The following is a 23,634-nucleotide window of genomic DNA, read 5'->3' on the forward strand; positions in this document are numbered from 1 at the left end:
CTACACACTCCTCTGGTTGGCATTTGACTCTGATCACAACTTGGTTCCAACCTCTCTTTCCATATGGTCCACATTAGTCCCCCTACACACTACAAACAGAACACGCTACAAACTGCCGTTCCCATGTACAGCATTCTATCTCTGATCCACTTGTCTTCACACAGCCTGACTCCCACACCTGGGATGATGCCCGTCTTTACCTCTGCCTCCTGAAAGGGAGTAGGATGTAGTAGAGAGGTCATTGAACTTGAGTCAGGAAAACTCAGGGATTTAGATTCAAATTCTGCCTTAGACACTCACTGCCTTTGGGGCCCTGGATAAGTCATTGAATTTTGCTGCGCCTCAGTCTCCTCATCTGTAAAATGACAGGTTTGAACTTGATGGGGTCTCTGAGGTCCCTTTCAACTCTACAATCTAAGATCCTGGGATCCCGAGTTCTTTCGGAGGCCCACCTTAGGTTCTGCCTCCTCCATATCGCCAGCCTTTCCAGGTCTTCTTAGCTGCTGGTGATCAACAAATGACTTTGTATGTATTTGTGGATGCTCTCATCTGATGTAGATGATGTTCTGCAATCGATAGTTTTGAAGAGTTTCCTAGAGAATTGAGAGATTAATTGACTTACCTGTGATCCTACCGCCAGTATGTTCTAAGGCAGGATTTGAACCCAGGTCCTCCTGACTCAATGGCCAGTCCTCTATTCACGACACCACGCTGCCTCTCTCTGCCTTTTCAAAATGGACTTTGTCCTGCACCTTTCCCCATTCCTTCTCTCTCTCTCTCTCTCTCATTCTTTTTCGCCCTCTCCTCACTCTCTCTCCCCTCTTCCTCTGTATCTCTCTCTATCTTTCCACCCTTTCTCTCATTTCTCAGCTCCAATGGGTTTTACTCTCATCTCTATGCAGAAGATTCCAGGCCTACACATCCAGCCCTAGTATCTCTCCTGAAGTCCCGCCCCACACCACCAACTACCTTATTGGCCTTTTCCAATCAGATGTTTCAGAGGCATCTCAAATTCAACATGCTGGATTCAGAACTCATTACCATTCCCTTCTGAAGTTCTCTATTTCTGTCAAGGACACCGGCATCCTTCCAGTTACCCAACTTTGGAACCTCAGAGCCATTATCTCCTCTTCATTCACCATCACTCTTTACAACCAATGAGTTGCTGTCTTGTCATTTCTACATTGGCAGCTAGGTGGCTTAGTGGATAGAGTGTTGGGCTTGGAGCTGGAAAGATCGGTGTTCAAATTTAACCTCAGACACTAGCTGTGTGATGCTGGAAAAATCACTTAACTTCTGCCATCATCAGTTTCTTTATCATAAATTGGGGATCATAAGAGCACCTAACTGCTAGGATTGTTGTGAGAACAAAATGAGACATTTGTAAAGTACTCCGGAAACCTTAAAGTGCCATATAAATGATAGCTATCATCATCATTATCCTGCCTCCACAATATCTCAAATCTGTCCCCTTCTCTCCACTTACATGACATGACCACCACTCCAGTTCAGCCCCTCATTACCTCTCACCTGAATTATTTCAACAGCCTCCTAATGATCTCCCAGACACCCATGTCTCCTCACTCCAATTTGTTCTCTACTCAGCCATCAAATTTATATGCCCTAAAGCAAAAGACTGACCACATCAGTCCTCTGCTCATGGACCTCCAGGGTATCCCTCTTGCTTCTGAAAGGAAAGGCAAACTCCTTGACATTTAAAGTTCTTCATCATCTGACTCTGGCCTACCTAGCCACATTTATGACACGTTATTCTGCTGCACACACTTCATTCCAGCTCAGCTGGTCCACTCGCTGTTTGTCTGTCTCTAACCTCCCTGCCTTTCAGTGAGCTGTCCACTGTACCCAGAAGCCTCTCTCTCCTCCCTTCCACCTCTTAGAAGTTGTAGCTTTCTTCAAAGCTCAGATCCTGTCACCTCATGCATAAAACCTGGTGCAACCCCTCCAATTGTTGGTATTCTTCCCACCTACAGATCACTTTGCACTATTCTGTCATATTTTGTATTTTTCTGTGCCCCACCCCCCTTTAGAACACAAGCTTGCAAAGGCAAAGGCTGCTTCATTTTAGTCTTTGTCCCAGCAACCAGTTTTGTGCCTTGTAGAGAATATTAAATGAATGATTATAGATTTGGAGATGGAAATTGTCATATGGAGAACTCACCCAATTCTCTTAGCACATTAACCCATTGGGAACTCTTTTTCCTCAGTCCCTTTTAGATCAGGATGTCTTATAGCTCTAAAGTATTTAGAAAATTGGAGATAGAAATTGGAATTTAATTTCTACCTACTAGCAAGTTTCCATTGTATATTCTTTGGTCTAAGTATTTAGGATGGCACATCTAATCATTATTCATGGTATCATAGATTTAGATCTGGAAGCTACCTTGGAGGACATTTAGTCCAAAACCTTCCTTTTACATGAAGAAGCAAAGGCCCTGAGATGTCAATGACTAGCCCACTGTCACAAAAGAGTGTCAGAAATGATGCTTTAACCCAAGTCCTCAGACTTCAAATTTACTATTCTTTCTGAAAGCAATTTGTATATGGTAAAGCTCAGAGGAAACATTTTACCTTCATGGGGAGAAAAAAAAATGTTGCTTTTTACAGTAGTAGTCCTATACTAACTTTAAAAGTTTATTCTTCAAAATAAAAAAAAATCTGCTCACAGTTCAACTAAGAAAATAAACAAAAATGGCGATGCCATTGGACTGAGTATTATGATTGCATTGCTCATAGGGTCAAAACCATTCACCAAATATTCATGGATCAGTTCACTCTGACCCTTGTCCTCGAGGATCTTTCTATCTCTAGGGGACCAGAATCTCAAACTCAAGGAACAAAATTTTGTTCTGATGCTATAAACATGCAGGTAATGCCCAGTTTACGATCCTGTGCCTCGAAAGTTTCTAATTATATATACTTTTTTGTTGCAACAAAGAGTTTAATTAGGGGATGGGAGATGGAAGGGGATAGGCTGAAATCATTAGAAGTCAACAGTCATATTAAAAAAAAGAAAGCAAAATATTTAAAAGCAGGGAAATTTTCTAAATGAGTTGTTTGGAACTAAAGATATTTCCCCATAGAAACAATATTACTTTTAATTAATTAATTAATTTAAAGTTTTCAACATTCACTTTTATAAGATTTTGAGTTCTAATTTCTCCCCTCTCCCTTTAATCCCCTCTCCCCAATCTGATATAGGCTATACAGGTATGGTCATATTACACATATTTCCACATTAGTCACGTTGTGAAAGAAGAATCAGAACAAAAGGGAAAAAATGAGTAAGAAAAAACAACAACAAAAAAGAGAAAATAGTGTGCTTTGTTCTGCGTTCAGACTCCATAGTTCTTTTTCGGGATGTAGATAGCATTTTTCATCATGAATTCCATCTTTCGGAATTGTCTTCGATCATTGCATTGCTCAGAAGAGCACAATGTTGCTGTTACTGTGTACAGTGTTCTCCTGGTTCTGCTCACTTCATTCATCATCAGTTCATGCAAGTCTTTCCGGGTATTAGAAGCAATAAGATTAATGGTGATTAGGTCCCAGATCTTAAAACCTTACAGAGCTCATTCTAATACTTAACTCCTTTTTTCAGTAATGGTTGCACCTTCTCTCATGACCCCAGTACACTGGTCCTGTAGAAGGAATAAGCAGACTTCTTGATCCCCATTGCATCATCCCAAACCTTCCTCTGCCACCATCACCAAGCAACCTCTCCTGCTTTGTGGTTAAATCCCACCAAACCAAAGCCTGGTGGCTGTTATTTTTTTCCTCCCCCTTCCCCAAAAGATCCCTAGGTCATGATCCCTCCTTCCTCTCTCTCTTTCCTCAAGGAACACACTAGGGGCTCAAAGTCTTCCTCACCACTCCAACCCCTGACCTGATAGCAGGGGTCTTGAACATAGCACACTCATGGATCCTCAAACACCTTAGACTCCTGGTTTCCTCACCTCTCATGACTGATCCTTCACTTTACTTCAGCTCTAAAAAGTAAAGTCACACCTTTAAGCTTACTAACACCCACAACTGTGCCCCTTCGGTGGTCAAGAATTGTTCATTTCCACTATTTGACCATGACTTCCCATCATTCCATCTCACTCTATACCTCACTCCTCATCTTTACCATGACTTCCAATCCTGTCACCCTTCAGTATGCCCTGAAGCTTTTAGCACTGTACTGATGTCATTTTTCTCCTTTCCAAGACTTGAGCCTATAGTTAAGCAGGTCATTGTTAAACTATCTTCTACCCTTAATTGTCTCATCCCTGTGCCTTATTGCCACTTCTGTCTTATCAGACTGCAACTCAAGACTGTTCCATCATCCATCTTCTCTGGTCCTAACTCACATGCTACTGAACTGTGCTGGAGAAAATCACTCCCCCAGGTTGAGTATGTCCACAACACAGATATCTACTGATTCTCAGATGGGGCTGTACTCCAGCAGGCAGCCCTTTTACTCTTCCCTAACTGATCATCATCACACTCCCCAGACTACTCCTTCCCCACCCCCACTCAGCATAGGGTGCCTCATATTTTATAGAGAAAATAGAGACCATTTGCCAGAAGATCCCGTTCTCTCTTCTATATCTCAAGATCCTTGACATCATCCTCCATTCTCTAATCCTTTATTCCAGTCTCTAATGAAGAGATGGCTCTTCTCTTAACTAAGGTCAGACCCTCTACATTTGCCCTTGATCCCAACCCCCCCCCTTTGCCAGAAGATTGTCCCTACAATCATCATCTCTCTAAATCTCTGATCTCTCTCCTTCTACCTATTCCTTTCCTACCGTCCACAAACATGTTCATCTTTTCCCCATGTTTAAAAAACCCTCGCGTGACCCTGTAATTTCTTCAATCTCTGCTTTTTATATAAAAAAAACCCAAGAAAAGCTTTCTACTTTCATTGCTTCTATTTCGTCTCTTCTCATTCATTTTCAGCCCCTTGTAATATGACTTCAACCTTAATCATTCAACTTGGATAGCTCTCTCTAATGTTGTCAGAGAGAGATACAGAGAGACAGAGACAGAGAGATTCAGAGAGACAGAGAGAGAGAGAGACAGAGATAGAGAGAGAGAGAGAGAGAGAGAGATAGTTGTGTTACAACTCTTTCTTCTGTAACACAGTTACAGAATCTCTATAACCACTGTCAGCTTTCCCCCACTTCTCCTCTCAGCTTCATGGGGAGGGGAGTCCAGCAGAGGGAGACTCTCAAGATAGGTACCAGGGGTTTTGTCCCTGGTACTACAAATCAGTTTTCCCCTGTAATCTTTTCAAGGGCAAGGGCAAGAGACTCATTTTAGAGGGATCATGAGTGAACACTTTAAGGATTTGAATTTTCAGGTGTTCGTTCAAAATGATTTTGTCTCGTCATGGTTCTCTCTTTGTCCTGCAGATTCAGCCATTGTGGCTCTATATTTGGTGCATGATTCCCTTTATCCCCTTCAGGAGGGTTAGAGTCAAAGGGGTTTACAAAAAGTGATCAAACCAATATCTTGCTTGTATGTGATCCAGTTGACATTAAATACATTTTAAATAAACTGCCAAAAAAAGAGATTAGTCTCCAAAGCCTTTATTGCCTTTTTTTTTTTTTGTAACATGGCCCCCTTTGGCGGTTATCAAATTTAAAAAGAAAACAAGTTTGCATACCCTAGGTTAGTGCCTTCAAGTGACTTTGTGAGTAAAACATCAATTCTGTAATTTGTTAGGGCTATTGTCCTGAACTCTCTTAACTGCTAGAGCCTTCACCCACAAAATTGCCTTGTTCGTACTTTTTATGTACTGTGTTTACTTGTGTATATACATGTTTTCTTTTTTGAAAAATCTCAACTCCTTGAGAGAAGGGTCTATTTCATTTGTGTCTTTATATACCTATCAATGAACACAGTTTCTGGTGCTTAGTGGGATATTAACAGATACTTTTGATTAATTGGTTAATACACAGAGTTCTAGATCAGGTGAGTAGGGAGTAAAGTGAGACACAACAAGTCTGCCAGATACAGTGGGCCAGATAAGGCGGCCTCCAGATTCCGCAGGTAAATGACCAAATAAATGTATTTAATCACTGGAACAGCAGATCCTAGGTCACGGCAGTGAAGCCTTCCAGGGTGGAAGTTCTAGAGATAAAAGAGTTAAAACTGCCAGAGCAGGGTTTTATGGTCTACAGGTCAAAAGGTTTTCCAGCTATCTGAGAAGATGGCTGCGGAGTATGGAGCGAAATGAAGCATATTGGGGCTAATCGAGTAGAAGTGCTCATAGAAGCAGGAATATGCTGGAGCCAGCTCCAACCAGCTAAAGAGAGTCACTGGTTAAAATTTCAATGTGAGCATTCAGTGCATAAATGCTACAAATCAGGACCTGATTTATTGCTTTTGACGATCGTTTAGTGTCTACAGTCTAGACTTAAGAAAGTGACAGGGAACATATTAATAATGCAGATTAAACTTAAAGATGTGTCCTGCATACAGTATCCCCCTCCCTGCCAAGGAGCTGATTGTTAAACATTTACCAGTAGGCCCCTGAAGAAGTAATAGCTCCCTTTGAACCTTATCAGTTACAGTTCACTTAACCAATAATAAAGTGCAAAGTTAAATGATAACTGCTTCTAGAACACAAAGACAAAGAAAATATAACATAAAATACCCTGAGGTTGAAAAGAACAGGGTTTTTGTTTTCCCCACTCCTTCAAAGTTATAGATCCATTAATTGTACTACTACTTCAGTCTTTTTATTTTTTGCTTTTTGATGAGGCAATTGGGGTTAAGTGACTTGCCCAGGGTCACACAGCTAATAAGTGTTATGTGTCTGAGGCCAGATTTGAACTCAGGTCCTCCTGACTCCAGGGCCGGTACTCTGTCCATTGTGCCACCTAGCTGCCCCTACTTCAGTCTTTTTAAAGAAAGAAGGTTAGTCCAACCCCAGACCCAGCAAAATGTCAAAGATGAAAAAATGTGAATAAGCAGCAGCTCAGGGGTTGAGAAAGACAGGACATTATTAATATGCTGGTAGAGTGGCAAACTGATGTAACCATTCTAGAAATCAAGACGGAATTATGCTAAGAAGGGGAAAGAAGAGAAAGGAAAGGAAAAGAAAGGAGAAGGGAAATTTTGAAAAAATGGAGAGGGCTAGGGCATATAGGTTCCCCCATTGTGGGCAATATAATTTTTTTTCAAAGAAATAATGTCACAACTCATGTGAAAGTTGGCATCTTTATCTGTATCTTAAACTAGATTAGGCAGCTAGATGGGACAATGGATAGAGTGGTGTGCCTGGAGTCAAGGAAGACCTGAGTTTAAATGCAGCCTCATACTTATGTGTGTGAAACTGGACAAGTAACTCAACTCCTGTTTGCCTCACCTTCCTCGTCTGTAAAATGGGGATAACAATAGTACCTACCTCCTAGGGTTGTTATGAGGACCAAATGAGATCGTATTTGTAAAGCACTTAGCTCAGTGCTGGCACATAGTAAGCTCGATATAAATGTTAGCTAACATCAGCAGCAGCAGCATTGTTGGGAGACACCTGGGGATGAGTCATCTCCTTTCCCCATCTTTGCCTGCTCTCCTCCCTCTGGGTCCAATTCATTTGGTTGCTCTCCACAAACCTCAGAGGTCCCTCAAATGCCTTGATACATCAGGTTTATATACCCCGAGTCAATCTCCAGGGAGTCCATTCAGCTCAGCCCTATTACAATTACAGCCCTGTAATAATCTTGAGTCTCATAAAGATGATCCTAGGCTTTAAAGCAGGTAGTTAGTTGGCTCAATGGACAAAGCTCTGGTCCTGCAGTCAAGAGGACCCAAATTCCAACCTGGCCTCAAATGTTTACTAGCTATATGACCCTGGACAAGTCTCTGTTTGTCTCAGGTTCCTCATCTGTAAAATTAGTGGAGAAGAAGTAGCAAACTACTCCAGTGTCTCTGCCAAGAAAACCTCAAATGGAATCCCAGAGAGTCAGATACAACTGAAATGACTGAGTTAACAACAGGCTTTATAGTACAGATTTTGGCTATCAGGAATGCGTCTTCTACTTATAACACTGTTGCTATAGAAGTAATAATCTTCTGCAACATTGTTTCCTTTAATCTCATTTTTTTTCCTCCCAAAGAACCAATTCATAAGGTTAGGCGGGATATGCCTTTAAAGAGCTTCACTGCCATGTGTAACGATGTTTCTATGTCACACTGTTTTCAAAATTTTAATTCCGTGATTTGTTGATGTTATAGTCCTGATCCTGCCAAATATAAGTGCTTCCCTTTACATCCCCTGCCCGCATACATTTTTGGACACAACCAACATAACATTTGTTTTCCTTGGCTACACTGATGTGTTACAAATTTTGTTTTTCTTTTCTTTTTTGAGGGTGGAGAGTGAGAGGGGAATAGTATGATAGGGTAGAAAGAAAGAAAGAAAAAAAGAAAGAAAAGTCATTAAAACATTTTTTTTTTTTTTTGCTTTTTGGTGAGGCAGTTGGGGTTAAGTGACTTTCCCAGGGTCACACAGCTAGTAAGTTTCAAGCGTCTGAGGCTGGATTTGAACTCAGGTCCTCCTGACTCCAGGGCAGGTGCTTTATCCACTGCGCCATCGAGATGCCCAATAGCATCTTTTTTAAAGTACAGAGAAGACACTAAAAGGCCAAAAGGAACCGCATACAAACAGGACAACTTTGCAAATTACATGGTGAATGTATTATATGCTTAAAAAGAAAAGTGAGCTATCTGTAATACAGATTTGCAGTTTCATATATAACATGCTTTTTGTATACTGAAACACTCATTTTATTTGATGTTTGTTAAGTCTAGAATAAAAAAGCAAATTCAATAACAGAGAGAAGGAGGGCTCCAGGGGTCTACCAATATTGCCAGGTAAACTCCTTGTCACATGGGATGTAACCTACCATTTGTTTCTTTTAGCAATAGCCCTCCTTGGTCCACTGTTGACCTCTAGAGCAACTCACAACCTTTCTTATAGAAGTATAGATGCAGAGAGAGAAATGGAAAGGACCTTAGATCATCTAGTCCACAAATGTCAGAAAGGGGGTTTTCCCCATACAACTCTTGCCACTTCCCAGTGCAGGAGAACCAGATTAAAATATACTTGGGAAATATTAAACAAAATAAATAAAAATACAATGAAACAAAGATAATGTGAAATTGTGGTTTTCTAAGTCAATATGGGGCCTGCAGGGATCCTTACGTACAATTTAGCGACCCTCTTTTCTATTTGAGTTTGATGCCACTGATCCAGTCCTTTCAGCTGATAAATGAAAGAAATGGAGGTCTAGTAAGCTAATGACTTCACTAAGGTCACACAGGCAGCATCAGAGCTTGGATTCAAACCCAAATTTCCTTTGATTCCAAACTCATCACACTTTTCACTGTGTCATGCTGTCTCCTGCTCTATTCTGCTATTCTAGAAATTAGGGGGTGGGGTAATTATTGGTATAAATAGTTTAAAAAAAGTATTTCTTCTTCTTGGCAAGCCCTTTCTCATCCCTTTCCTTTTCTTCTTCCCTTAGACTGCTGAAGGAGAACAGTCACACAAAGGTTCACCAGATCACAGCTTTCAGGGACTGTTTAGTCCAACTCCTTCATTCTACCAATGAGGAAACTGAGGCCTAAGGAGATGTGACTTGCCCAAAGTCAAACAGGTAGTAAGTCTAGGAGGTAGCATTTGAACCAGATCCTGAGTCCAGATCTCATGGTCATTGGCACTGAGTTCAGATTGATCACATTCCAGAGGAAAAGGAAAAAGATTCAAGTTGTTTTAGACAATGGGCAGTTGGGAGAAAGCAGGGTGAGGATGTGAGATAAGAGTAGGGACTAGTGGTGGAAGTAATATCTCTTTCCCTGCATCCAAGTTAGGTTAGTTTTTCCTTAAAAGGCATTGAATCCATCCTAAAGACCTAATTGGCTCAGCGGACTAAAGACTCAGGTTCTTCCCCTCCTGGTCATGAACACAAAATATCTGTGAGGGACACTAGTCTCTTTCTGATGCTTGGTTGGTGGAAAACCACCAGCTACAGTTGTCCTCGGGGAGGATGCTGTTGAATGTTCTTCTTTTGCTATGGCTAAGACTGATGGATGGAACAAGCATTTATATTGAGCCTACTATGTGCCAGGCACTATGCAAAGCACTTTACAAATATTATCTCACTTAATCTTCAAACTACCCTGGGAGGTAGGTGCTGTTATCATCCCCATTTTACAGTTGAGGAAACTGAGGTAAACAAAGGTTAAGTGACTTACCCAGCGTCACACAGCTAGTAAGTGTCTGTGGCCAAATTTGAACTCAGATCTTTCTGAATCGAGGTGCAGGAGCACTCTCTCCACTGTGCCACCTAGCTATCTCTGTTGAATGAACTATGAATGTCTCATTTTGTGCCATTATCCACCATAAACTACCAAGGACTGACCTCAGTCAGGTCCAACCCAGAACAATTGGCCCCACAGTCACATAGGATTGGAAGAGAATGATTTCATTAAAATGGGGATGGATAGTGCAGAGGAAGGTGAGCCCAGACTAGCTCTTGGTGATACCTCCAAATGGTGTTTGCTCAGTCACGCCCCACCCAGGAATATTAGAGAATAAACTGCCCTAAGCTATTCAGCTCGGAGAGACTTATGTGAACATGTAATAGTCTGAAGAACTGAACCCTGAGGATAATTGCCTTAAACCACCCCTCAGACCCACCAGCTTGTCTTCCAGCCTGGTGACTCAAGGGTCTTCTAAGTTCCACTAGATGATTTTCTCAATACTCAGTGGAGGATGTGTTAATTTACTAGGAGGAATTGATTTGTGGTGGGGGCAGGGGGTGTGAGTGGGGGAGGAGGAAGGAATTGAAAGCTATTTCCCTCTTATTGGAAAGGACAAATATAGAAGAATGAGACCACCCTCCTCTTGCTGAGACTGGATGCCTTGGTACTGCTAAGAGACTTCCTCACCTAATTTTCTTGGGTGAAGCCTACTGAAAGCCCCACTCCCATTGAGGGGGACCTCCTTATGTATGAATGGGGAAAAATTATTTAAATTTTTTTTGCTAATGACAATGAAGATGAATAAATAGTCCTTAGTCCCATAACTGTATTTGTACATAGAGTTTAAGTGACTTAGACAAAGACACTAAGGAGTTAAACTCTGTGTGTGAGTGTGTGTGTGTGTGTATGTGTTCTTAAAGTATAAACATGCATATATTTTCTGTGTACATATATACTTTATACATGTGCACACATGTGTGTATACATACATACATATATCATGTACACACACATAGATAGATAGATACATAGATAGATAGACACATAGATAGGTAGATATTAAGGAGAAAGCGATGAGTCAGGCAGGCAGGTTAAGGAGCACCACTAAGAACACAAACATCCAGTGACAGGATGCAAACTAAGATCCCTGGAATTTTAGTATTGTCCAACAATTGCCCTCAAGGGAGGTACTGTTCAGTCGTTTCAGTCGTGTCTGACTCTCCGTGACCCCATTTGGGATTTTCTTGGCAGAGATACCAGAGTAGTTTCCCATTTCCTTCTCCAGCTCATTTTACAGATGAGGAAACTGAAGCAAACAGGGTTAAGTGACTTGCCCTGGATTACACAGCTAGGAAGTGTCTGAGACCAGATTTGAACTCAGGAAGACAAGTCTTCCAGACTCCCGGTCGAGCGCTCCTTCCACTGCGCCACCTAGCTGCCCCCTCAGAGGAGTAGCACATCCTTATTTTGGCATTTGAGATGCCAACTGGAGTTGTGCCACGTGGACTTTGTTGTGATTCTTTGGCACACACCATCAAGGGAGGCAGGCATTTGAAAGGACAGGAGCCTAGAGACATTTCTGGAATTGGAGAGATGGACAAATGTGCCAACTGCACTCCAGTTAATTTGCTGAGGACAGGCAAGGATGCCGCATCAGTTTTAAGTTTCCAGTCTCTCTCCTGAACTGTGAACTGGAATCTCTCCTTGGAGCTTCTAGCAAAGGGACCCTGCAGAGCTCAGGCCTCCAGTAGCCTCCTCCATGGGAAAGGCTGCCCATGCACTAGCCTTTTGGATTCCGGTGTCTCCTAGTCTTGATATCTGCTCTGTGTATTCAAGACATCAGGACGCCTCAGTGCAGGCCAGCTAGCAGCAGGAACGATTTCCTACAATGGAGGTCAAGCCCAAGTTGTGGCATGATAGGCCAGAATCCTTTGGCCCACGTAGCAATTCCTGCCCTCATTAACTACAGGCGCAGCAGCAGGGATGCAGCACGTGGCCCCAGCCTAGGAAGAGCAGGAGGGGTGCCCCTAGTGCACTTGCCAAGCCCAGGCAGGCGGTAAATATAGACTCACAGGAACCCTGTCCACAGCAGAGGACTATGATTGGTCCTGGCAGACACAGGCTTTGGCTGCGACGGTCAGTGGGCAGACACGGCAGCCCAGTGGCATGAGTGGGCTCTGGCAAAGGCCAATGCAGCCCCTTGTAGAACAGATGGATCTCTCCATATATGCTGACAGTTCAATACCCAATGACCATTGCCCATCTCTTCCTCAAGGAGGGCCTGGTTGGGAGTTAGTTTGTTTTCGGGCAACAAGGGGGAAGTAAATTGCCTACTCGGACCTCCTGGCAGGGGAGCGGTCCCTTAGGGTCTCTCTTAAAGCAAAGATTCTGTATTCTTTCCCCCCACCCACTTCCCTGCCACACTCATGGGGCTCCCAGGGAGGTGAGATGTCCCAGCTGGTAGGCCAGGGAATATTAAGTGGAAACTCCCCGGCCTATGAGGATTGGTGACCGCAGTGAATGCCATCACCTTGGTGCTGGTGCCGTTCTTGCTTACATTCACCTCTCTGCACTGGAGAGACCCAGCGTCAACTGCAAGATTTGGTGCCACCCACCACATGGAGCTGACTGTGCGAGACCTGGAACTCAATCCACACAAAGGTGTGCTTGGGAGGAGACGAGCAAGCCAAGGATTTCCGGTCTTTTTTCTCCCCGATCTCTTCCTCCTTCAAGGAGCTGCTACTTTGGCTTTTCTTTCCCTACCCAAGTGCTCGTCTCCCTTTGTTAACTGTTTAAGGACCTGCCTCCATTGAACACGTATACCAGCCCTGAGCATGACTGGGAGTTACTGGGGAGGGGGTACAAGTCAGGGTGGGGAAAGAGAGGAGAAATGAAAGGGATGATGGCAGACATCGTTTCTACCTCCTACCCAAAAGAATGTCAACTTCTGGAGGGCCATTACTTGCCTGGCGTTTGTATTCTCAGCACCTAGTGCCTAGTGCATGGCAACAGATTAATAGATACTGTTTGAATGACTAGCCTTGGGGTGAGGGGAGAAGCAGAGACAAGGGGCCTGGGGAGCTGCTCATGGAGAGAGATGAGAGGCGGCACAGAACGCAGGCCAGAACACAGCGATCAACCCCACCGTCTTGTCCAATTCTGTTGCTTCTTACTCCAGAATGTTTCTCTTTACTGAGTCCCTACTATGCGCAAAGCACTGTAGCAGGGAGTGGTCTGTAGGGGCTTTCTAAGACAACTACGAATGGGTGCATTTTAGATTCAATGTATCATGTGCTTATCGGAATTTTGTTCCCCTTACGCTGGTCTTCAAGCAGAGGTGGGAGGGCTGCTTGTGGGGAGAGGCCAGAAAGTATTCCTGGTGACATCCAACTCTTAACATGCTATGATTTCATGAACCAAACAAAGCATGTCAATTTGTTTTCAGAAATATTTTATAACCTTAATGACTAAATCTGTTTAACTTTCATTTAAAGGTAAACAACTCATTTCTCTAGGTTAGAAACTGATTCATTTGCTCATGTGTTTTCCCCATATGTAGAAGAAGCGTGACATAGAAATCGCGGTCAACTGCTGGTCTGGTAGTCAGGAAGACTTGGTTACAATCTCCTTCAGCATGAGGATAAATCATCACCTCTCTGTCCCTTGGACAGCTCCTCAGGACTTAGGTACTATGTTTTTTGTGTGTGTGTGTGTGTGTGTGTGTGTGTGTGTGTGTGTGTGTGTGTACACATGAATATGTCTATGGGTACATTCTAGAAGTGCTCCTTTGTAAAATACAACTTATGAGAATCAATTTCAATTTTACCATTTTAACAACTACCAAAATATACATGAAAATACAAACTGAAAACATTTGAATAAAAAAATTTCATAAAAACAAACTTCCTTTAAAATAGTTTCTTTGCCTAGTTGGACATTTAAAAAAAAATTGATAAAAATTTGTCATCCACAGTCTGCTAGTTTCACCAAAGTTACAATGATTTAACAGGTGAAAGGACACTAAGAGATGTTTAGTCCGCCTAGGGTTTCATCTCTGTTTCCATGCTGGCTTCCTGGGCCTCTTCCACCTCTGAGAGTTTTTCATCATCTGAAATTGAGACATACACACGAAACAAGTGAGTGCCAGCGATGAGTGTGATGACACCCACATAAAACGCTTCACACAAATCTAGTAATAACAAAGCCTTGATCTAGGAACATTTTCAGAAAGCTCACCCACATTTTAACATGACAGAATCCCAGAGTGCACTGTGTGCCCAGCTAGGGTCTAGTGAGCACCTTTCCTGGAGCTGGCTGAGGAGTTATAACCTTCATTTTCATGAAAAGCTGGTTGTAACCCTACCCAGAGACAGGCACAACACAAGGTTCATGCAATGTGCTAGTCTAACTCTTTCTAAAAAAGAGTTTCAGCTTTTAAAAAACAGGTTATTAATACTTAAAAGGAAACTGTTAGCTTTAATATAAGGCACTTACTTTCTAATGTCTGCTGAAGTTCATGGATAGTACTAAGAAGAACATGGAACTGCTTTCGCCTTAATTCCAGCTTGATTTAAAAAAAAAAAGAAAATGTTGAAATTTAAGGTGATGTACAAAAATAAGACTGATACTCATGCTGACAGAGCCTCGCTGTTTCTACCTCCACACCTCCCACGTTTCCTTCCCTCCACTAACACAGCCACCACCTTCCTTCTAGCCCTCATCAACCCTTAACCAGACTAACATAAGCGTGTTCACACTCCCATCCCTCCCTCCCTCAGCTGCCGAAATGGTTTTTGTGGAATGCAGGTCTAATCAGGCTGTCCTCCTACTCACTCTAACAGGACCCTAGTGCCTGCTCTTCTTGGCACTGACGGGGCTTCCTTCCTATTCGCTCCTCCTCAAAACAGGACGTTCCATCTCTTGCCTCCACGCCTTTGCCCTGGAATCCCCAAGGCCTCTAACACTCCTCCTCTTCAGTTCACCTAGCTTCCTTACAGATGCAGCTCCAACACCCCCTCCTTCTGGAGGAGACCTTTCCTGTCCCCCCCCCCCCCCCCACCCCCGGCCAGCTGCCTGTGCCTCCCAATGAGATCATCTTTCATCTACTTCGTACATATCTTGTATCTACATAGTTGTTTACATATTGTCTCCCCCTTTAGAACACAGCCTTTGTGAAGGCAGGGACTGTTTTTGGCCCTAGCATTTAGTACAGAGCCTGGCACAGACTAAGCATTTAATACCTGACTGACTGACAGATATAAATAAACAAGCATACCTTATCTTCAACATTTTCTTTTATATGAGAAAGATGCTGTAATTCTTTCCCCAAAGCATCTAGTTCCCTAAAAAAGAAGAGTAAAGTGAGTAATATACATTTTGCCTATTTTTAAAAAGGAATCAATATCAAATAATTTATTTTTTGGTCAAAACTTTGTAAAAAATCAAAGTACCCATGCACAGTATCAGAGACAAGCAGAACAGAATATACTAAATAATTAGGCTGCCACATCTGAATAGTTTACACAGTTGTTTGGTAATTTTGAAGTGCTAATATGCATTTTCAATCAAGAACCGTTCTAGGCAATGAAATAATATGTAATATTAAGTACCCAACCTGTTCTCTCTCATTATTTCAGAATGATGGCTTATTTTCCCTAGTAGCTCAATCTGGCAGAAGAGTTTTATAAATGTTACATGCTCTTCTCTGCCACACTTTTAGGGATATTAAATAAAAACAGATGTTTCAGAACGACAAATCCATAAGTTCTTTAAAAAAAAAAAATAGAGATAGCTATTACCTAGAGGTGTAAGTACACATTAATTAGAAGCAAAGTAAAATATTAAACTTACTTTAATGTTTCATGCCTGTCTGGATGGTGCTGTATGACTTTTGCCAAAGCATCATATTCTGAAAGACACAAGCCCATGGCTATTTACCAAAGGCACCTCTCCCCCTCCCCCCCACCCCCGACTTCCCCCACGAAAGACTGGCCAGTAGAGTAGAGAAGGCCTGATCCAAAAGTTTGGTTTTACCTTGTAAGGGTCACTTAATCTTTGTGTAAAATGGGGACATTAATACACGTGCTCTTGTTCTCTTTCTCAAGGATGACTGTGAGAATCAGCTAAGACATGATATATTGATCCAAATGCAGGCTAACCTTCCAATTATGAATTACATAAAAAAAGAGTTCAATCTATAATCAAAACAAATTCTTTTTGTTTGCTTAACCCCTAAGGCTGCCCTGGGAACCACATGGAAGAAAGCATCTTTCCTCTCTCTTCTTGCCTAAAGGTAGGAGATGATTGGGTGTCAGTGTCTGCTTACAGCTGCCAGCCCCTTCAAAACGCAAAATTCCAGAACAGCCATTTGTTCTGATGTATGCTATTTTCTGTGTTATTTTACAGTGTATAACTCAAAGATTTTTCACTTTAGAGTTGCAATCTATCTTGGCCTAGATTTGGACCAATATGGTAATATGTATAAACACATGTAAAAGGTAAGATGTATTTAGCCAGATACATTTGCTCTTTAAGCTGTGAATCAAGCTTTTTTTTGCACTTGGTGCATGTCCCTCTCCCATTTGCAAAACAGCCAATTTCTGCATAATGATCTTAACAAGGAACGTAGTACACATTTTTTTAAAAAAATGCACTGATTAAAACACAATGATTATAAATGCCATTTGAACCTGGTAAAGAAGTAATTCCGGCCAGCATAAATTTATTATTGACATTAAGAGATATTTTTAAGATTCAGAGGTTCCCTTCTTTTTGTAATTCATCATAATTTAGACTACCTCAGAGCACATTACATCACACACGATTCTTACCCTGGCGATTTTTCCGTATTCGTTTTGCTTGAAGGATCTGCTTTTTGCACTCAGCAATTTTTTCATGTGCTCCAGCTATGCTATTTTCTATGTAAAAAAAATAAAAACAATAAAAAAGACACAGCTGTAACTTCATCAACAATAATCTTTTTCTAGGTCAATCTGAAATATATTTAACTAAATTTTCAACTGCCAATAAAATGTTACAATTTTTAAAAGAGCTAACTTCTCTAAAATACTATATGGGAATCTTTTTTGAACCAAAGATTCCTAGATAACATTCTTTCAGATTTTAAACTCCAAACTTTAAGATTGATAAGACAAGAACAAATCTAAATATAAACCACTTCAACTGTACTTACCTATGTCTTTGTAAATTTTTTCATAATTCTCCATTTCTCTGAGATTCATATCATATACAAGCAGGGTTTTCCCCATTGAAAATTCACATTGAGACAATGTACTCAGCATGCGTTGGTATTGACTGTAGCTAAAAATAATGAAAAATGAAGATGCTTAAAATAGAGAAAAACTGTTAAAAGATAATATATAGCTGTCAGTAATGAAAATCTTACTATTACACTTTAGTGGAAGATATTGTATCATACCAATGAAAATATAGTAGGTTCTGAGTTCATTCTCATGTAAAATGTACTTAGAGTAACTTAAATTTTTCTTTTTTAATGCATGCTTTTATTGAATTTAATTCACAAATTTAAGTTTAGGGTTATATTACATTTTAATAAACTCTAGATTTATATGTGGTGATTTTCAGTTGGGCTGAATAAGTAATTTTAAAACAAACCAACTTCAAAATGTATTTCATACAAACACCTAAATAAATCAAACCTACAACTTTGTTGTTGCTATTCATTTCGCCTTTTTTTCCCCTGCACATGCAGAAAGCTAATTTACAAGAAATCTTGCTAAGTTTCTATTTGTTTGAAGATGTAGCCAAATTTTGATTATCTTGTTAATGGGACACCACTAAAGAGAAAATACAAATATTATCCAAAAAGTCACTTCAAATACATCCTTTCCTCACCACACTGTTGAAAGGAACCAAATAAGGAATCTGAATTTGGTCTTTTATCCCCCTTTGATAAACTCATCTCCCCAAGAATTAATCATATAAAATCGCTGAATTCCAGAACTGGAAGAGACCCCGGAGGCTGTCATTTAGTTCTATATATTCCACAAAGTGAACTCCCCCTATGACATGTCCGACAAAGCAGATCATCGGGCCTGTGCCTGAAGACCTCGGGAAAGGGGAATGCAGCCCATTACACTTGGGGAGAGTTCTAATTGTGAGAAAGTTGCTTTTTACAAGCCAAAATGAAGCCCTTTGAACACTAGCTTAGTGCTACCTTGTCTCATTTTAGACAAAACTGACAGTTAATGTTTGAAAAAAATCAAGAGTTGACTGAATCGAACATATTTCCATTTATAGTAAATTGAGAATGAGCAAAACATTTACAGACTCAATCAAATGGGGAAAATGGTACATAAACAAAAATAAAATGACACACCCTTCTTCCTGAGATCCAGCATTGCACCATTTAATGAAACTCTTCACTAACAGGTTGATTCTCCTATCATCACCAGCACCATCACCATCAATTAAGAGACGCTTTCTTATAACTTCATCTAAAAGAAAGAAAAGTAATGAATATTAAAACGACCTAATGGAACAATTGTAATTACACTCTGTTCAGGTGGACTGATAATGAAAAACAAATTTGTCAGCACTACTTTACTCCTGCTAAAATCCCTAAGAAATGGAGAGAATTTCCAGGTACTGATAAGGAATTAATTTGATAATCCTTGAGTCTAACTTTAAGAAAACTTCACTGGGGAAATTTGCGCCTCATGTGATACATTATTAGTGTAGAATAGAAGGAACCACAGTCATCAAGTCTAAATCTCTCATTTTATAAATGAGAAAAATGAGACACAGTTAAGATTAAGGTTGCTCAAAATTCCACAGGTGAAGACAGCGACCTCTTATATTTGAGTCCCACTAATAGAGCTAAGCATTGCAGGTGCTACTGGGTATCTCTGGAAGCCTGAGGCAGTGAGCGTACGTGTATATTTATGTGTTTGTGCGTGCGCACACAAAAGTGATGCAAGCAGGGAAAGAGACAAATACAGTAAAGAGAAGGGAGGAAAAAAAAGGATGTGAAGTGTTTTCAATATAAACTGCAACTTATTGTCCACAAATCTCTAAAGTTTCTATTCCACTGGGACCCTAAGTTGGTCTTTCCAGCAAATTTTCTTCCCTCTGCTCCACTGAACTTAAAAAGAAGGAAAGGATGAACAAATAAGGACCACTAAATGAGTATCTATCTCCTCTGTGGTGTCTTTACCCCAGAATTACGATGTTCCAGCTTAGCGGGAACAATGGTGGATTCCTAGAGAGTCTGCCTGATAAATCACTCCCCAAACATTTAACAATAGTTCCAGTACACAGGTAGAATTCTAATTCCAAGAACAAGAGAGAGAAATGGTAGTAGATAAGAGTATTGGACTTCTAGGCAGAAAGACTTGCATTCACCTGATACTCACGAGCTGTGAAACCAAAGGCAAATCATTTTAACTTCTTAGTTACCTCATCAATAAAACGAGGATGATCATATTCATACTACCTACATTCCAGGGTACTGTGAGAAAGGACCTTAATATTTTAAGTGCTTTATAAATGAGAGTTACAGTTACTACGTACAAGGGAGCCAATGAAAAGCTAGGGAAGAACATGAAAGCAGGATTTTGGGAAAATTAATCAGGCGGCAAATATACACAAGATAATGTGTAAAAGAAGAGAAAGGCTGCAAGCAAGAGGCCTAGATTTGAAATCAGGTAGTGATGTCTGGTAGACAGCTGATGATATGTTAAAGTAGAGTTTTGTAGAGATCGGGCCTGGATACACAGATTTAGGAGTGATTTATATAGACAATAACTGACTCCATGAGAACAGATGTGATTACTGAGAGAGGGCTAAGAAGGCATAGGACAGGACCTTGAGAAACAATCAGGTCAGCAGGCAGGAAACGAATGAAGATTCTAAAAAGGAGCTGAGGAATAGCCACACAGGTAGGAGAAATAATAATAATGATGATGATAACTTTTACTTAGCACTTATTATGTACCAGACACTGTACTAAGCATTTTACAATTATTACCTCACTTGATTCTCATAGGAACCTTGGAAGGTAGGTGTTATTATTGTCCCAATTTTATAGGAGGAAACTGAGGCTGAGAGATGTTACGTGACTAGCCCAAGGTCACACAGCTAGGATATCTAAAGTCACATTTGCATTCAGGTGTTCTATCCACTGTACCACCTCCTAGCTGCCATAATACTGTCCACAAGGAGAGTTTGGTCAATTGTACCAAGTACAGTGGAAAGAGCACTGAATTTAGAGTGAAAGTCCCTGGGCTTCAACTCCAGGCTCTGCTATTTACCACTTGGGTGACTGTGGACAAGTCACTTAACCAATCGAGCTCTTGGCTTCCTCATCATTTTGGCTCTAGATCTATGAAGATGAGCCCTGAGAAAAGATCCCTGGATTTAGCAGGGAAGCAATCACTTGTAATCTCAACAGAGTGCAGGGTCCCACACTAGATTACAGGGGACTGAGATCATAGACAAAGCAAAAGCAACCAGCACATACAATTGTAATCCAATATAGATGATTGGTCTTGAAAAGGAGGCTAGGTACAGGTGGTTAGCTTGATGAGATGGATGGCAAGGTCAAGTGAGGTATTTTTGTTGTTTTAAAGGACCTGAGCATGTGGGGGGGGAGGGGGAGGATCAGCAGTTAGAAAAAGATGGGGGGAAAAAAGAGATGTGAGAGAGTAAACTCCTGGAGGAGATGGAGGTGGGGGAATATGAGACTGAGGGCACAGGTAAGATTGGTCTTCAAAAGGAGACTGAAGGGAAAAGACTACCGAAAGAAAAAAAATCACACTGTACCCTAAATGGAACAATTTAGGAAAATGGAAAATTATGCTACATCATCTCCAATTTCCCTCTTCTTTTGCTGCCCCCAGACATCTCTTAGCTATACCTTGAACCTTGGGGTTGTTCTGCTGGGGAATACAGTACAGACTTCACAGCAATAAGGCACTATTCTCATTGCTGATTAACGTTCTCAGAGTCAAGACACCAGGCATATGTCCCTGTCAAACTGTCAGACCTTTCAGCAACTTCTGACACTGTGTTGCAATCTCACTTGAGAGATGTGACACAGATGGCATTACATTAAACTGGCTGGCATCCTCACTTTGAAAGATCACAATCCTGAACCCTTCAAAATTCTATCCCCTCCTTCCCACAGACAAGGCAGTGGAGGAATTTTGGAATTCAACCCTCTATCATTCCCGAAGTATCGATCAGGAGCAATCAAGCATCAATATCTAAGGATCTAAATACTGAACAAAGATACTCCCCTTGTTGAAAAGATCTGGCCAAAGCTTAACAAACACATAAAATAGAGGGGATTCAAACTTCGAAGAGCAAAAGGCCTTGCAAAAGAAATGCCCGTCTAGCCATCAACTATCAAAGCAAAATGCCTACAGGGTTTATAATCGATTCTCCATCACTGATTCCAGTTATGTACATGATGCTGTTCAAGCAGCTCACTTACACTAACCGGGTGGTACAGAGGATGGAGCTTTTGGCCTGGAGTCAGGAAGACCTGAGTTCAAATCTGTCTTCAGATACCTATCGGCTATATGAGCCTGGGCAAGCCACTTGTCCCTGTTTGCCTCAGTTTCCTCATCTGTAAAACCAGCTGGAGAAGGAGATGGCAAGGCACTCGAGTGTCTCTCCCAAGAAAACTCCAACTGGGGTCGGGAACAGTCGGACACGACTGACCAAGTCCTAGTTTGCCTACAAAATCACGGTTAATTAATTGCTCAAGTGCTTTTGTGATTTCAAAACTCCATGAGGCTAAGAATCAAGAAGCTGGGAAACGCTCCCAGAGGTAAAAGCCGGGGCGCACCTTAACTTTTCTGGCCACATGACACCCCAAATTATGTCCTCCCCCCACTCCTTTAATCTGGGTGTGCACTTTTACACACACCCACACACACGTGTACAAATAACAGGCAGGCCGCGTTTCCAGCGGGTCCGGCCCCCCGCCAGGCCAAAGGGACACAAAAGACAACAACAAACCGGCACCGGCGGCCCGAGTACAGGAAAACGTGGCTGGTAAAGCGAGCCGCGGTCGGTGTTCTCCCCGGACGGCGCCGCCGGGCCCGAGGGCAGCCCACGCGTGCCCCCTCCACCGGCGGCGGACGCGGCGGGGGGCCGGGCGGCTGTCAGCGTCGGGGACCGGGGGGAATCCGGCTGTGGAGCCGACCGGCGCCCGGCGCTCCCCCACGGACCCCGCTCCCCTCTCCATCCGTCCCGTATCGAGGGGTCCGAGCCCTTCCGTGACGCCCCCAGGGCCGGCGACCCCCTCTCCCCAGCTTTCCTTTGGACGGCCGGTCCCACCGCCCCCTCCCGAGGAGCTCTGTAGGACTGGGGTGGGGGTGGGACAGCTCGGGTCCGAGGCCGGCTGCCTGGTTCTGTGAGGGAGGAGAGAGTCGCTCCAGGGACCTACGGCCCCGCTCCCTCCCACCCGGCGGCGCCCCCTCACCGTCCGTCACGGCCCCCATGGCGCCCTCGGTGGCGGCGGCTCGTCAACCGCGTCCGGCGGCTCCGGGTCAAACTCCCACAATGCAGCCGGGCAAACAGCCATGGAGGCCGAGGGGGCGGGCCCTGCCGCCGAGCCGCCGCCGAGCCGCGCGTGCCCGGCCCCGCCCCCGAGGGGGAGGGGGGAGGCCGGGGCGGGGCCGCGAGGGGCGGAGGGCCCAGCACGCCCGGCCCCGAGGCCCCGCCCCGTAGCCCCGCCCCGCGCCGCAGGACGCGCTGCTTCCGCCCGCCAGGTGAGAGCTGCGGCGGGGCCGGGCCGGGCGGGAGGGGCGAGGCGGCGCGCCCACGTGGCGCGGGCCCGAGCGAGGTGGGGGGCGGTACGGGACCGCGGATCCAGGAGCCCCCTTCCGGGGACTGGGGACTGGGGGGGTAGGGGCGGGGAGGGAAGGTCACCGCGGGGGTCTGCGGGCGTGCGGGGGACGGGGGAGGGGGGGCAGCGCGAGCGCGCGCGCGCCGGGGGCGGGGGCGGGGCTGGGCAGCGGCGCTCCGCCCACCAGCCTCCACTACCTGCAAAGTTCGCGCGGGAACCGGCTCCCGGGCCCGCGTTCTGTGGCGCGAGGCGGGGGGGGGGGGGGGCGGCGATGCCTGCGATGCCTGCGTGCACGCACGGATGCCTGCCTGATGCGCAGGGGTCCGGGGCTCCAACCTGTCATTACTGCGCGACTCACACCCCCCACCCCGCCCATGTCCGGTGTTAAAGGGAAGCTAAAGGTAGAATGGGCGGGAGGCCGATGCGGAGCTCCCGCCCTGCACGCCCTTCCAGCGGCCGAGGCCGAAAGCCACTCGAATTTGGGTCCTTGTGGCCAAATGTCTTCCCCAGGGCCAGGT

At 43.4% G+C, this 23,634-nt stretch overlaps 1 protein-coding gene across 1 annotated transcript; it reads right to left on the reverse strand.

Annotated features, from left to right (window-relative positions):
* Positions 1 to 13,972: 13,972 nt before the first annotated feature.
* On the reverse strand, positions 13,973 to 22,847 carry THOC7 (THO complex 7). The gene is made up of 8 exons (XM_027863910.1): positions 22,751 to 22,847; positions 18,638 to 18,755; positions 17,471 to 17,598; positions 17,109 to 17,195; positions 16,129 to 16,186; positions 15,554 to 15,620; positions 14,773 to 14,842; positions 13,973 to 14,386 (listed from the first exon to the last, which is right to left on the reverse strand). Exons 1-8 carry the CDS (start codon positions 22,767 to 22,769, stop codon positions 14,319 to 14,321), a joined length of 615 nt encoding a protein of 204 aa, XP_027719711.1. The 5' UTR covers positions 22,770 to 22,847; the 3' UTR covers positions 13,973 to 14,318.
* Positions 22,848 to 23,634: the final 787 nt, after the last annotated feature.

Source organism: Vombatus ursinus, unplaced genomic scaffold (genome assembly GCF_900497805.2).
Source record: "Vombatus ursinus unplaced genomic scaffold, bare-nosed wombat genome assembly UNPS02014773.1, whole genome shotgun sequence".
Taxonomy (NCBI): Eukaryota; Metazoa; Chordata; class Mammalia; order Diprotodontia; family Vombatidae; genus Vombatus; species Vombatus ursinus.

Excerpts from the sequence above, each read along its gene's own strand:
- THOC7 (XM_027863910.1), bottom strand. Across the intron at positions 17,599-18,637 it reads GCTGGATCTCAGGAAGAAGG|CTACAGTCAATACCAACGCA; the intron begins GTGTGTCATTTT and ends CATTATTTTTAG. Across the intron at positions 17,196-17,470 it reads AAAAATTTACAAAGACATAG|AAAATAGCATAGCTGGAGCA; the intron begins GTAAGTACAGTT and ends TTTTTTACATAG.